At 40.8% G+C, this 14,281-nt stretch overlaps 1 protein-coding gene across 1 annotated transcript in view; it reads left to right on the forward strand.

The window, feature by feature from the left end:
• The window catches only part of UBE2D3 (ubiquitin conjugating enzyme E2 D3), a 29,404-nt gene extending 25,741 nt beyond the window's left edge, over nt 1–3,663 (forward strand). The window contains exons 6-7 of the mRNA XM_075066223.1: nt 265–358; nt 2,161–3,663. Of these exons, the coding sequence (XP_074922324.1) occupies nt 265–358; nt 2,161–2,206 (140 nt within the window). The 3' untranslated portion in view covers nt 2,207–3,663. The remainder of the gene's footprint in view (nt 1–264; nt 359–2,160) is intronic.
• Nucleotides 3,664–14,281: the final 10,618 nt, after the last annotated feature.

The following is a 14,281-nucleotide window of genomic DNA, read 5'->3' on the forward strand; positions in this document are numbered from 1 at the left end:
TCAGGGACAAACAAAAGGGGGTGTAGGTAGTTAAACACCTTTATAAATATATTTTAATGATTGTGAGCCACACATTTAGAGTTGGACTATGTAATTTGCCTCTAAACTTACTCAACATGCATCATAAACAAAAGACTAATGAATCTTTTCTTTATAGCATACTGAGGTTGTCCTAACAAAGCAAATTAACTGTATTTCCATTGTATTTAGTTGAGAGCTTTCTTCAGATTTGACTGTTGAGCAATCTTTTCGGTTATTTTGCAGTTCTCTTATCCATTTGTTCACTGCTATGTGATCCAAATCCAGATGACCCCCTAGTGCCAGAGATTGCACGTATCTATAAAACAGACAGAGACAAGTAAGTACAGAATTATATAAGGATAATTTACTAATATACTGTGAAAATACTCTTCTTGTGTTAGAAAACAGTGGTAGGGAATGAATGAGTTACTTTTGATCTCTCTCTCTCTCTCAGACTGAATTTGTGGCATAGGAAGAAGTAATTGGTATTTTTTGGTTATGGAAACATGCAACTATGAAGAAACGTGTGCTATCTTTGAAGCTGCAGGGAGGTGTTTCACTAATGTTGTAGTGATTTGTATTTGAAAGTTTATCTAAAATTATTGGTTTACTCTAAGCAGTCTCATGTAAGACTCTGAAATAGTATCAGTTTATATAAAGCCTCTAAAGTTTGAGGAGAGAAATTACCCTTGTAAATACTCTAGTGCCTTCTTTTGATAACTGCATACTTTTTCCATTTTGATGCTTCCCATTGGATAAAGGCTTTATCTTCTATCTGCGTAGAAACTGTTTTGTCTCAAACATGGTTTTTACAGTTGTACTCAGATAGAACTCTGAAATAGCTGTTGAAGTTTGTATATTAATATTAAATATACTTGTCCAATTAGGTACAATAGGTTAGCAAGAGAGTGGACAGAGAAATACGCTATGCTGTAGGGTAAGAATATTTGCACTTGACGGTGCATTTAACAAAATGGAGACGGTCAGCACTTGAGTGCTGCATGCTTTAAGACACTGGATTAACTAACAAAGATAATGGATTTATCAGTTATTGAACCTGAATATTTAACAGCTTGATCTGTGATTAGTGTGAAATGTATTTGCCAATTACTATATCTCACAAATAGATAATATTCTTGCATGGCAAAACAAGCATAGTGGTAGTAAGGAACAGATTTTTTTGAATTGTTGAGGTTCTGAGATAGCTTGTACCTCTGTCCTGGTAAGTATTTAACCAAATTTTGTAGAGACTGGGGGTGGAGGGAACTGGTCTGTGTAGTCAAACCACCATGTATAAATAAAAATCTAGGTGGTCCAAATTCAGACTCCGTGTGTACAGGCAAAATTGAATGTGCTAAAAAGGGAAAAAGTGCTGGTTTTGGTTATTTGGGGTTTTTTTTACTTGTATAGCTAGAAATTAACTTAATACTGACAAGCATGCTTTTAAGAAACTAATTGTATCTGCCCAATTCCTGTAGATTAGTGTGTTGTACAAAAAGTTCATGGCCTATTTTAATAACATTTTCTAAAAGCAAACACTGGCTGGAATTCATTGTCATTATTTTTCAGTTAAAAACTCTGTGCCTAGGCAGAATGCTGTTATGAAAAATGGGTCTTGCATCATTCTCCAACTGAAAAGGAAATTTTGTCAAGACATAACTGAAAATCCACCAATAACAGAATTGACTGTAGGATTCAATATATCATCTCTAATCATAGCATGCAGTATTCTGTAGACTTGGTTCTAAAATCAGGCTCCAAACAACCTAATATATCTATCAAAAAAGTGAACTTTTAATTTTCACCCCTTTTTACTCTCCCACCCCATGCAATAATCTTTCATAACATGCTTCTAGCAACTTACCTATCTTCTATGCAATCTAAGTGTGTTTCAAATAGTCTCAAAACGTAGGCTTTTGTTCTAAGTTTCTTGAAGACGTTCTGGTAAGACTTTTTCTTCAGTAAAAGATTACATATGAAAGTATAGAAAGAACTGGAACAGCCAGTTGAAAGCAGCAGCAGTAGCAGTGAATTTCTTCAGTAATTTCTTACTGAAAACTTTCTTCTAAAAGTAGTATATTAAGTATCACTTTGTGCTTTAACTGGACCTGTTTAATGTGTTTCCTCCTTTATCCACAGATACAACAGAATATCTCGGGAATGGACTCAGAAGTATGCCATGTGATGATACCTTAAAGTCAAAATAACCTGCATTATAGCTGGAATAAACTTTAAATTACTGTTCCTTTTTTGATTTTCTTATCCGGCTGCTCCCCTATCAGACCTCATCTTTTTATTTTTTTGTTTACCTCCTTCCATTCATGCACATGCTCATCTGAGAAGACTTTAGTTTTTCCAGCTTTGGACAATAACTGCTTTTAGAATCTATAAAGTAGTTACACAAGAACAATTGCCCAACATTCAGATTTTTTTTTTTTTTTAAAAGGAGCATGTGTATTATGTGGCCAATGTCTTCATTCTAACTTGGTTATGAGACTAAAACCATTCCTCACTGCTCTAACAGATACTGAAGATATCACCTGAGGGGAGGGGAGATGGATGTTCAGTTTTCTCACATCAAAGGAAGTAACATTGCAGTAGCAACATCCATCCTGTTTTAAACCTTCCAGTGTTAGAGATTTGAGGTTTTATTATATGCTTATGCTCATAACTGACGTGGCTGAAGAATTGGTACAGAATCTATAGCATCAGAACAGAAAATGTGATGTATCTTATGCATGTTAATAAAAGAATGACCAGTTCTTGTTCTACAGAAAATGAAAATTTGGAAGTCAAACATCCCTTGTATTCCAAAATAGGGTCTCAGAACATTTTTGTAATTCATTTAAATTTTGTTAGGAGGCTTGGAGCTATTAGTTAATCTGTCTTCCAGAACACTGTTTAATATAGCACTGAATAAATGAAGCAAGTTGTCAATGGATGAGTGATCAACTAATAGCTCTGCTAATAACTGATTTATTTTTCTTCAATAAAGTTGCATAAACCAATGAGTTAGCTGCCTGGATTAATCAATATGGGAAACAATCTTTTCTAAAAGCAAAGCTGGTTTTTGTATATACTGTTGGGATTTGCCTCATTGTTTGACATCAAATAATGATGTAAAGTTCAATAGAGTGAATCTTTTGCCATTTTCAGTTATAATACTTGGTCTGTTGCAGGCTGACACATTGATCAGCCTGATGTATGCAGAATTAATAAGCTAACCTCGTAGTGTAGCCTTAGTGTGCTATACTTGGTACTGGGAGCCCAGAGTTCAGGGATGGACTTGGGACCCAGCAGATCTGAAGTGGTGTATTGTGGAGGCATTTCCAGATGCACCCTGTTTGCTGACTGAGAAGCTTTTCTTCATCTTGTATACACGATAGCTGAAAGATCTTAATGTGAGAGTAATAATGGGGCAAAAACTGCAAAATAAAGTACTGTTTTGATGTGGGAGTTGTCATGAGGCTGTGTTGAAGTGACTTTACTATGTGGGATGTTTCTTATTCATTGAAAAGGACTTGTTCTGCCATGCTGCCATTTACATTAATGAATATTTTAATACAACAGACATTTATTTCAGGTGGCTAAATGTGAATGAATAAAGAGTCATTGCTATTGGATTTTTTATTTGACAAGAAACGCTGTCTTGTGCCATTAGTTTCTTTCCTCTGCAACAAGGGCATTATTAATCCTGCTATTTTCTTTCCTGCCATCTTCCTCATGAATTTCCTTATTTTTTGTCTCCATTCTTACTGTTCATAGCTTTTTTTTTTTTTTTTTCTTCCCCCTTGGTCCTATGCTATCAGTTTGTGCATCTGTGACTTCTCTCTGGCACCACTTTCTGCACTGCTTATAGTTCATGTGCATTCTAATTCCTTGTCTCCACATGGATATGGAAAGCTAGATGTAAAATAAATGTTAAACCTTAACTTTTTTATAAAATATTTGAATATGTAGTTTGGTACATGGTTTTGTTCTGGTTTTAAAATAGAGGTGCAATTGTGATTTCAAATACCATCTAGTTTTCTTAACTATGCTTTCTGGAATATTAGGCAAAGGTGTCGTTCCTATTATTAGTTCAGTAACCGGATTCTTGTGGCTTTCTTTTCCATGTCTACAGGGTGTATCTATGTCAGTTCTTTTGGGATCAGGTGAATTTTTAAAGATGCAATTAAACTTAATGTCAGCTGAGCACTGCAATTTAAGATTGAGCACATTGTCTTACCTCTCACATAATGTTTGCGAAACAGATGTTGCTCAGACAGATGTCTTTATTGCTTGAGAGTCCATTTGATATATTTACTACCCCCTCTCCCAGGTACAACGTACTCCTCTTCAAACAAGTTATGGGCTTGTTGCAGGAATTAATGGGTGAAGTTTGTAGCTTGTGTTATGCAGGTCAGATTAGTTAAATTTAGAAAGATGCATAATCTATTAATTGTATGAGGTTCAGCAAACTCTTGCTTGCTGTAAGAGCAGTACCATCTAATTTGAGCAGAAAATCAAGCCAGAAGACTATGAAGTGACCTGATTAGGAAGAGAAAAGTAGAATCCAGTTGAGATAGTGAGGTCACTCTTACCTGCCACAGGAAAAAAAAATGCCTTGGTCCTCAATCTATCTGAGTAATTCACGTGCGAAGGCACCTACAAATTGAAGCTGGATTAGGTATGTTAGAGTGAGGAAGCATTGTGCAAAATCAAGATAGGATTTATATTTTAGTCAGTCAGAAGTTTTCTGATGTCTTCTGTTGGTTAATGTCAGTTCGCTGAAATTGAAAATTTCAGGTGTTCAGTGTATTCTCACTCATGGGATGTGCCAGACAGTGCTACCTGAACTGTGTTCACACCGTGAATTTACAGTGCTTTTCCATGGGAATATGTCAACTTCAACTAAATTTAGGATGGAACCCTGCCTCATTCGCTGCCAGTTTGCTTGTCTAGCTCTTTGGCAACTTCTCCATGAGAGACAGGGAGCTGCTTTTTTTATTTTTTTTCCTGAAAATATTGAAACATTCTCATAGCAGGAACATTTTGTGGTGTTTCTAAGACTAAATATTGTGTAACTTCAGTTCTCAAAAGTTTTTTATGGAGAGAGTTAGGCTTTTGTCTATTGGGATGAAACTTTTTTCCAGAACCTCAGTTTTTTGCAGAAATTAAATTTTCTCAGCCAGCTCTAAGACTTAAGTCAAGGATAGTGCATACAATAATGGAAGTAGCTCCCATGTTCTGAAGCTACTTTACAATTCAGAGGCTTAAATTGAATAGGAAAAATTAGGACTTTAAGACTTAAATATTCTAAATTATTTTTCTCTAATACAGCTACCAATTAATCCATTATGTTGTCATAGCATAACAGAAAATATCAAATCAGAATAGGTCAGAATTTTGTCAGTGTTATGACAGCTTGAAGGAAGAAATTGACAACTCAATTTTAGTGTTAAACTCATACATTAACTTGCTTGATAGGCATAAATAGTCTTTAAAGGCCATGCACCTTTCAGTGGGTTTTAGATTAGGCCCTAAACAAATGTTAGTCAAATGTCCCAAATCTTCTAAACCTGTGTCATTATCGAAGGTGTTTTTGATGTCAGTTACTTTGAATATGAGAAGCAAAAAACAACTGGAGAATAACTTAGGCTTTTAGTCTTTAAAAACTTGTCAGGAAACAAGGGAAGTTGAAAAATATAGGGTATGTCTACACTACGAAGTAGGTCAATTTTATAGATGTCGATTTTATACAGTCGATTGTGTCCCCAGTAAGCACATTAAGTCAGCGGATTGCGTCCACAGTACTGAGGCTAGCATCGACTTTCTGAGCGTTGCACTGTGGGTAGCTATCCTGCAGTCTCTGCTGCCCATTGGAATTTTGGGTTGAGCTCCCAATGCCTGATGGGACAAAAACATTGTCGTGGGTGGTTTGGGGTACCTGTCATCAGTGTCCCCCACCCCCACCCCCGTGCGAAAGCAGTGGCAAACAATTGTTTCTCACATTTTTCCTGGGTTACCTGTGTGGACAACATACCACGGCAAGCATGGAGCCCACTCAGCTCACCGTCACCGTTTGTCTCCTGGGTGCTGCAGACAGATGCGGTACTACATTGCTACACAGCAGCAGCTCCTTGCCTTTGCGGCAGCAGACAATACAATACAACTGCTTGTCATCGTCTCCTGGGTGCTCCTGGCTGACCTCAGTGAGGTCGGTCTGGGTGCCTGAGCAGACATGCGTGCTCCTGGCTGACCTCAGGGAGTGGTGCCTGGACATAAATGGGAGTGACTCCAGGTCATTCTCGTCTTTAAGTTTTTTCTCATGGAGATTGTCTTGCCTGGAATATCATGAGCTGAAGGCTTCTGCCTCAGGCTGCTCTCCCAGCTGGCAGCACTACACAGTTGCACCTACCCCTTGTTCCCATGGCTCATGAAACCTGGACAGTAGTAAAGAGCAGTTCAACTATAAACTGAGCAAGTGCAGAATGGTGTTAGAATGTGCTTTTGGACATTTAAAAGCTTCCTGGTGCTGTTTGCTGACTCAGCTGTTTGCGATTTAGAACTGCACAGCAAGGCGTGCTGTGCATCAGAGGCTTTGAAAACCAGTTTCATGACAGGCCAGACTTCGCTGTGACAGTTGTGTGTGTCTCCTTGATGCAAACCCATCCCCTTTGTTGATTTTAATTCCCTGCAAGCCAACCCTTTAAGCCATGTTGTCAGTCGCCCCTCCCTCCATGAGAGCAACAGCAGGCAATCATTTTGCGCCTTTTTTCCATTCAGTTGCCATACCATGGCAAGCATGCAGCCCACTCAGCTGCTGCTGTTGTCTCCTGGGTGCTGCTGGCAGCAGATGGTGCAGTAGGACTACAAACTGTCATTGAATGACTGCTTCCGTTGCCACTCTGCTCTCCTGCAGACACCATACCATGGCAAGCATGGAGCCCGCTCAGATCACTATGGCAGTTATGAGCACTGTAAACACGTGCATTATCGTGCAGTATATGCAGCACCAGAAGCTTCAAAAGCAGGCGAGGAGGCGACGGCAGCACAGTGATGAGAGTGAGAACATGGACACGGACTTCTCTCAAAGCAGGGGCCTTGGCAATTTGGACATAACGGTGGTAATGGGGCAGGTTCATGCTATGGAACACCGATTCTGGGTCCGGGAAACAAGCACAGACTGATGGGACCGTGTAGTGTTGCAGTTCTGGGATGATTCCCAATGGCTGCGAAACTTTTGCATGCATAAGGGCACTTCCATGGAACTTTGATTTGCTTTCCCCTGCCCTGAAGCACAAGAATACCAAGATGAGAGCAGCCCTCACAGTTCACAAGTGAGTGGCGATAGCTCTCTGGAAGCTTGCAATGCCAGACAGCTACTGGTCAGTCAGGAATCAATTTGGAGTGGGCAAATCTACTGTGGGGGCTGCTGTGATCCAAGCAGCCAATGTGATCACTGAGCTGCTGCTATCAAGGGTAGTGACTCAGGGAATCCCATTGCAGCAAAGCCATCCACTATGACCTGCACATTTCCCAAACTGGTGGGTTGATAAATGGAACGCATATCCCTATCTTGGGACCGGAGTACCAAGGCAGCCGGTACATAAACTGCAAGGGGTACTTTTTCAGTGGTGCTGCAAGCACTGGTGGATCACAAGGGATGTTTCACCAACATCAATGTGGGATGGCCGGGAAAGGTACGTGATGCTCGCATCTTTAGGAACTCTGGTCTGTGTGAATGGCTGCAGCAAGGGACTTACTTTCCGGACCAGAAAATAACAGTTGGGGATGTTGAAATGCCTATAGTTATCCTTGGAGACTCAGCCTATCCCTTAATGCCATGGCTCATGAAGCTGTACACAGGCAGTCAGGAGCTGTTCAACTATAGGCTGAGCAAGGCAGAATGGTGGTAGAATGTGCATTTGGATGTTTAAAAGTGCACTGGCGCAGTTCACTGACTTAGACCTCAGCGAAACCAATATGCCCATCGTTATTACTGCTTGCTGTGTGCTCCACGGTATCTGTGAGAGTAAGAGGAGAAGTTTATGATGGGTGGGAGGTTGAGGCAAATCGTCTGGCCGCTGATTACACGCTACCAGACATCAGAGTGGTTAGAAGAGCACAGCAGGGTGTGCTGCACATCAGAGAAGCTTAGAAAACCAGTTTCATGACTGGCCAGGCTATGATGTGAAAGTTCTGTTTTTCTCCTTGATAAGCCGCCGCCCCCCTTGGTTCACTCTACTTCCCTGTAAGCTAACCACTCTCTCCTCCCTCCTTCGATCACCACTTGCAGAGTCAATAAAGTTGTTTCAGATTCGTGCATTCTTATTAATTCATTACACAAATGGATAGATAACTGCCAAGGTAGCCCAGGAGAGGTGGGGGGGAGGAGGGAAGCACTGGGTGGGGTGGGAGAGGAGGGAAGGACAAGACCACACTGAACTTCAAAACTTATTGAATGTCAGCTTGCTGTTGCTTGGGCAGTCCTCGGGTGGAGTGGTTGGGTGCCTGGAGCCCACCCCCCCCCCCCCCCCACCATTGTGTTCTTGGGCATCTGAATGAGAGGCTATGAAATTTGGGGAGGAGGGCAGTTGTTTACACAGGGGCTACAGCAACAGTCTGTGCTCCTGCTGCTTTTCCTGCACCTCAGCCATAGGTTGGAGCATATCAGTTTGATCCTCCAGTAGCCTCAGCATTGCTTCCTGTCTCCTCTCGTCACGCTGACGCCACGTATCATCTTGTTCCCGCCACCTGTCCTCCTGCATGTCCCTCCTGTTCTTGCGTTCATTTTGTGCTTTCCTGCACTCTGACATTGTCTGCCTCCATGCGTTCTGCTGGGCTTGTTCAGTGTGGGAGCACCGCATGAGCTCAGAACGTTTTCATCATGAGTGTTTTTTTTTTTTGCCTTCTAATCTTTGCTAGCCTCTGGGATGGAGAGGATAGGGCGAGCGCTGAAACATTTGCAGCTGCGGGAGACAAAGGGAGAGAAGTATTTAAAAACATTTTAGAGAATGATGGATAGACTTTCACGGTGAACCAAGCTGATAACATTACATAGCACATGTGCTTTCTTTACAAGGTCACATTTTGCCTCTTATATTGAGGGCCTGCCATTTTTGGTGTGAGAGATCACACACGCTGGGCCAGCAGGCAACAGAATTCAACTTGCAGGTAGACATGGTAAGCTATGGTCTTTTGGCTTCTTTAACCTTCATAACATGGGAATGGTTTCAATCAGCAGTGCTCTCATTTCCCATACCAAGCACTCGTTGTATTGGCCATTTAAAAGGAGGGACTGCGGGTTTTGGGTTAACATGCAGCACAAACCCTGCTGAACCCCTCACACACCCAATTCTCTGGGATGATCGCTTCACCCCTCCTCCCACTGCATGGCTAACAGCGGGGATGATTTCTGTTCGGCCACAGGCAAACAGCCCAGCAGGAATGGCCACCTCTGAATGTCCCCTTAATAAAATTCCTCTATTTCAACCAGGTGACTATGAATGATATCACTCTCCTGAGGATAACACAGAGAGAACAGAGGATTTCCGCTCAATCCCCATACATGTTAACAGATTTTTCCAGTAGCTGTACTGGCTGTGAATGCATCCCAAGTCTTCTGGGCAAATTAATCATTAAACATGCTTGCTTTTAAACTGTGTATTATATTTACAAAGGTACACTCACCAGAGGTCTCTTCTTCACCTTCAAGGTCTGGGAGCCTGCCTTGGGTGGGTTGGGATGGTACTGGCTCCAGGGTGATAAACAGTTCCTGGCTGTGGGGGGGAAAGGGTTTCTCTGCTTGTTTGCTGTGCAGTATCTACAACATCATCATCATCTTCCTCGTCCCCAAAATCCACATCCCTATTGCATTAGAATCCTTGATGGAGTTCATGCACAGGGGTAGGGTAGTTGTAGGGGCACCCCCTAGAATGGCATGCAGCTCATCATAGAATAGACATATCTGGGGTTTTGACCCGGAGCTGCTGTTTGCCTCTCTGGTTCTTTGGTAGGCTTCCCTGAGCTCCTTAAGTTTCACATGGGATTGCTGAGAGTCCCTTTTATAGTCTGTCCTTCATGCCCATGGAGATTTTTTTCAAACATTTGGGCATTTCGTCTTTTGGAATGGGGTTCTGATAGCACGGATTCCTCTCCCCATGCAGTGATCAGATCCAGTACTTCCCATTCGGTCCATGCTGGAGCTCTTTTGTGATTCTGGGACTCCATAGTCACGTGTGCTGATCAGCTCACTACGCTGGCCAAAGAGAAAATTAAATTAAAAAGTTTGCAGGGCTTTTCCTGTCTACCTGGCCAGTGCATCCGAGTTCAGATTGCTGTCCAGAGCGGACACAATGGTGCACTGTGGGATAGCTCCTGGAGGCCAACACTGTTGAATTTTGTCCACGCTACCCCAAATTCGACTCAGCAAGGTTGATTTCAGCACTAATCACCTAGTTAGTCGATCTAACACTGCTAAATTTGACTTAAACTCGTAGTGTAGATCAGGGCCTAGAGAGGTAAGTTAGAGAATCTTTTTTTTAACCTTCTGGTGATTAGAAATGTTTAAAAATATTCTAGTCTTTATGTAATCAGGAAAAAGTCTTAATTCAGATACTATCTACCCCTTTTAATGTTAGAACATCCAAAGCTAGAAATCTCATGTTCACTGCTATTCCCACTCAATTGCCAAACATTGGCAATTATTAATCACAGTGGATCCAGTCTGGTACTGAAGAAATCACCATTTCTTAAGACCACAGATAGCTGAAAGACTTGATTCCATTGAGCCATTGGATATGGTAAGTGGTTCAAAAGAAAAACTTATCTGCAAGTATGTCTAATACAGTGAATGACAGCTAAGGGTGGAGATTGGAGTGCAAATTAAGATCTTTTGCAGTGATCGTAAGGTTATCTGAGAACTTTTCTTAAGGGAGCTTCAGCCCGTCTCCCCCACTTTGATTGTATTTTTACATAAAGAAAAAATAAACTTAAGACTAGTGTTTCAAGTAATAGTAAATGCTTTATATAAATTAACATGAGAATGTAATGAGTCACAATCTACAGCCAGTTAGATAACTCCTAAAGTACAAATTCTTTGCTGCTAATACACAAGCAAAGAGTATACCAAAAAACAAGATCCCTTTCATAAGTCTAAAAAGATATTGACAGTGGAGGTTCAGCGCTCTAACGAATATTTTCACTTTCAATATAAACCTGAATAATCTATCGTTCTTTTATTGTTATGATTTCCACAAAAGTGTTTTGGTGGTGCATGTTGAGTGTGTTTGAGGTAATTTGTCATAATCCCAAGCGGGCGAAAAGCTTGTATATGCTCCTGCATGAAGATTGTCTTTATATGGGATAGAGTGGATTTTGGACTCAGAACTTGTTCTGTTTGTACCCACCGATTTTGTTGTTTTAGGCAAGTAATTTGGGCACTATTTTCAAAATTTCTGAAGTTCTTTGACTTCAGTGAGTTGTGAATGCTGATTAAGTCTTCTGATAAAGGAGAGTGCGAAATTTTATATAAATCAGCTTTAGCCAAAATGATCCTCTGTACAAAACAAACCTTATGGCTGGGATTTTCAGGCTTTACTGTTTTACCTAACTGCTAACACAGTTCTGAAAATCCCACTCAGCTGTGTCACTTTGGAAGCTACTCACCCTTTAAGGTGAAGTAACTATTCTTGCCAAAAAGTGAAAATGGCAGATTGCAAAAAAAGCAAATGAGTATACACTGTAGAAGCTTTTCAATGTCATATTCCTTTCTCTAATATGACACAGTTTGGGGGAGTTTATATTAATGACCTAGTACTCCATCTGCTGGGCTTTTGAGTATTAAAATTAGTTAAGCTGGAGGTTCTTCTACCTTGTATTGTGTCCCTAAATAACTCAATAAAAGTCACTGGAAGAATCTTATAAACTACCATCAAAGGGCTCCATGTGATAAACAATTGAACTGTGATAGTTTTGAGTGACTCACGGCAGTGCCAATACTAATTATTTTCCTTAACTCCTATAAATACTTAAAATCAGGTATAAATGTAAAAGTTGCTATAACTGTCTTGGGAAAAACTTCAGGTTTACCTTTTCCCACTGTCTTCTAGATCATAATTTTGTATCTAAATACCAAAGCTTTTACTGGTAGTTGGGGAGAAGAGTGAACCTAAGACACTCTGCTTCTTTCCAGAGGCCTTGTTGAACCTTCACCATAACTTGGTTTTTACAACTCCATGAGGAAGTCCAAGATGAAAATGTACTGCTCCTGTGGCAACCCTGGCACTTGAGGATTGTGGATAAACATAACATGGTGTGCTTATCTGTGAAATAAAGCTATTTAAATTGACACATCTAGGGTTTCACAAGTTACTAAAGAACAGGGCTATTCAGACCTCTTATTCTTTCATGCTGTCTAGCCTTGTGCTCCAGTTAACTTTTTGAAAACGAGTATCAAGCATAATTTTCACAATCATGAGAGCTACACACCCAACTTGTTTCAAACATGAAAAAGTAGACTTTGGAGCACAACTACACCAAGAAATAAGAGGTAAACTAAACAGCAAAAGTTTGTTACCCTTTTTGTTTGTAAAATGACTTGCAGACCAAAATGATTAGCTGTCAGAAGCAAGGGCTCCAATCTCTGCTACACAGAATCTTAGTCCATTGAGGCCACCTGCTTTTTCAACAGCAGTAGAATCTTACTGCTTTAGATTATGTAAGATCTGGTCTATGTAGTAACTTCAAAAACTCCTCAAACATCCCTATCTGTCCCCAAATATCACTTGTTCGGTTTCCTGGAGACTGGCTATCATTGGTTAATAGACTGTAGTGTCCTCTAAAATAAAGGTGATATTACTCCCCAGAAATGAACAAAGACTCATCCATTTCTTAGCTAATGGGTGCTGATCCATCATGGTTTTGAAAAGATTAAACATGTTCATTGCTTTCTGCCAACATGAAATGAAGTCCAGCATTGAATTAGAAATTGTTTAAGCACTCTTAGAGACTCAGGGGTGCTGATTGGCACATGCTCCTTGTTCAATAGCAGCTGTGCCTTGTCAGACTGCATCTCCAAGTCATAGTCTCCCCATGGGTTCTAAAGATGCATTTAAAGCCATGGCAGTTGTACTGCTCACCTCTGGCTGTAGAGTGTGGGGCTGCCTTGTAAGTAAGTGACTACTGTGGATGAGCAGAAGTATACCCATGTTTTAAATATAGTCTTAATCCTGGGTCCAGGAGAAGATTTGTAGGTCCTGCTTGCAATCTCGTGCAGCTAGGTATTAAACTTTATACAGAATCTGGGATTGCCTACAGTGGAGGTGATCAAAATACATTTAGCTATCTAGGAGCTGAAAACTGTACAGCACAGTTTACTCTTAGTGGAAATGTAGCTGCTCATTCTTCTTGTTATTTTGAGGCAGACAGCTTGAACTCTCCTCTAGCTCTCCTTCCATTCTTTCCTTCTGGATGCCAGAGCCACTTGGGAGCAGAATTTGGACAGCCTAATAGCTTTATATGGAGTGAGATAGTCTTCCCCTGAAAAAAGGGAGGGCTGTTTGCTGGACTTAATACCAAAATGTGAGTCCAACTAGGGGAAATAGGCAAGGGAAAGTAGCCTTATATAGGTTGGATTCTACATACCTCTTGTAGCAGAAGGGCTAACAGGCCATATTTCCATACTGGGGAATTCTGATAGATGTATAATTACCAGTCCAGACACAGAGAATGTGGTTACATCTCTCAACTGACCTGAGGTAGAAAAAGAACCCCAGGCTTACCTACCCCTAGCTCAAATCTGTTTTTCCTCTGGCCAGAGACGCTTTAGTGCTGCCCACCTCACAAAAAATAAAACCTGTAGAAACCTTCCTGTGGCTGAGAGTTCTACTTCCTGCCCACATTCATGGCTTTTTTAATATGCATGACTTCTGAACCCAATGCATTAGTTTGTCCTAAGTGTCTCATTCCTCTAGGTAGGCAGCTGCAGAATGCCATATCAATCCCAGGGGCCCAGAATCTTCTGTATAGCCTACCACTCCTTACTATTAACAGACTTGTTTTTTTTTTTTAAAAAAAAAGGAAGACACATGCTAATGTTGTGGGCAAACAAAACTCCTGGTGTGGTGGTTTAGATCAATTCCATGGGATTCTGCTGCCTTAAGTACACAGATTTCTTTAGCCTAGACCTAGGCCATGTCTACACTACGGGATAAAATCGAATTTGCTAAAATCGGTTTTATAAAACTGATATTATAATTTCGATTTCATGCGGCCA

Source organism: Chelonoidis abingdonii, chromosome 5 (assembly GCF_003597395.2).
Source record: "Chelonoidis abingdonii isolate Lonesome George chromosome 5, CheloAbing_2.0, whole genome shotgun sequence".
NCBI classification, from domain to species: Eukaryota; Metazoa; Chordata; order Testudines; family Testudinidae; genus Chelonoidis; species Chelonoidis abingdonii.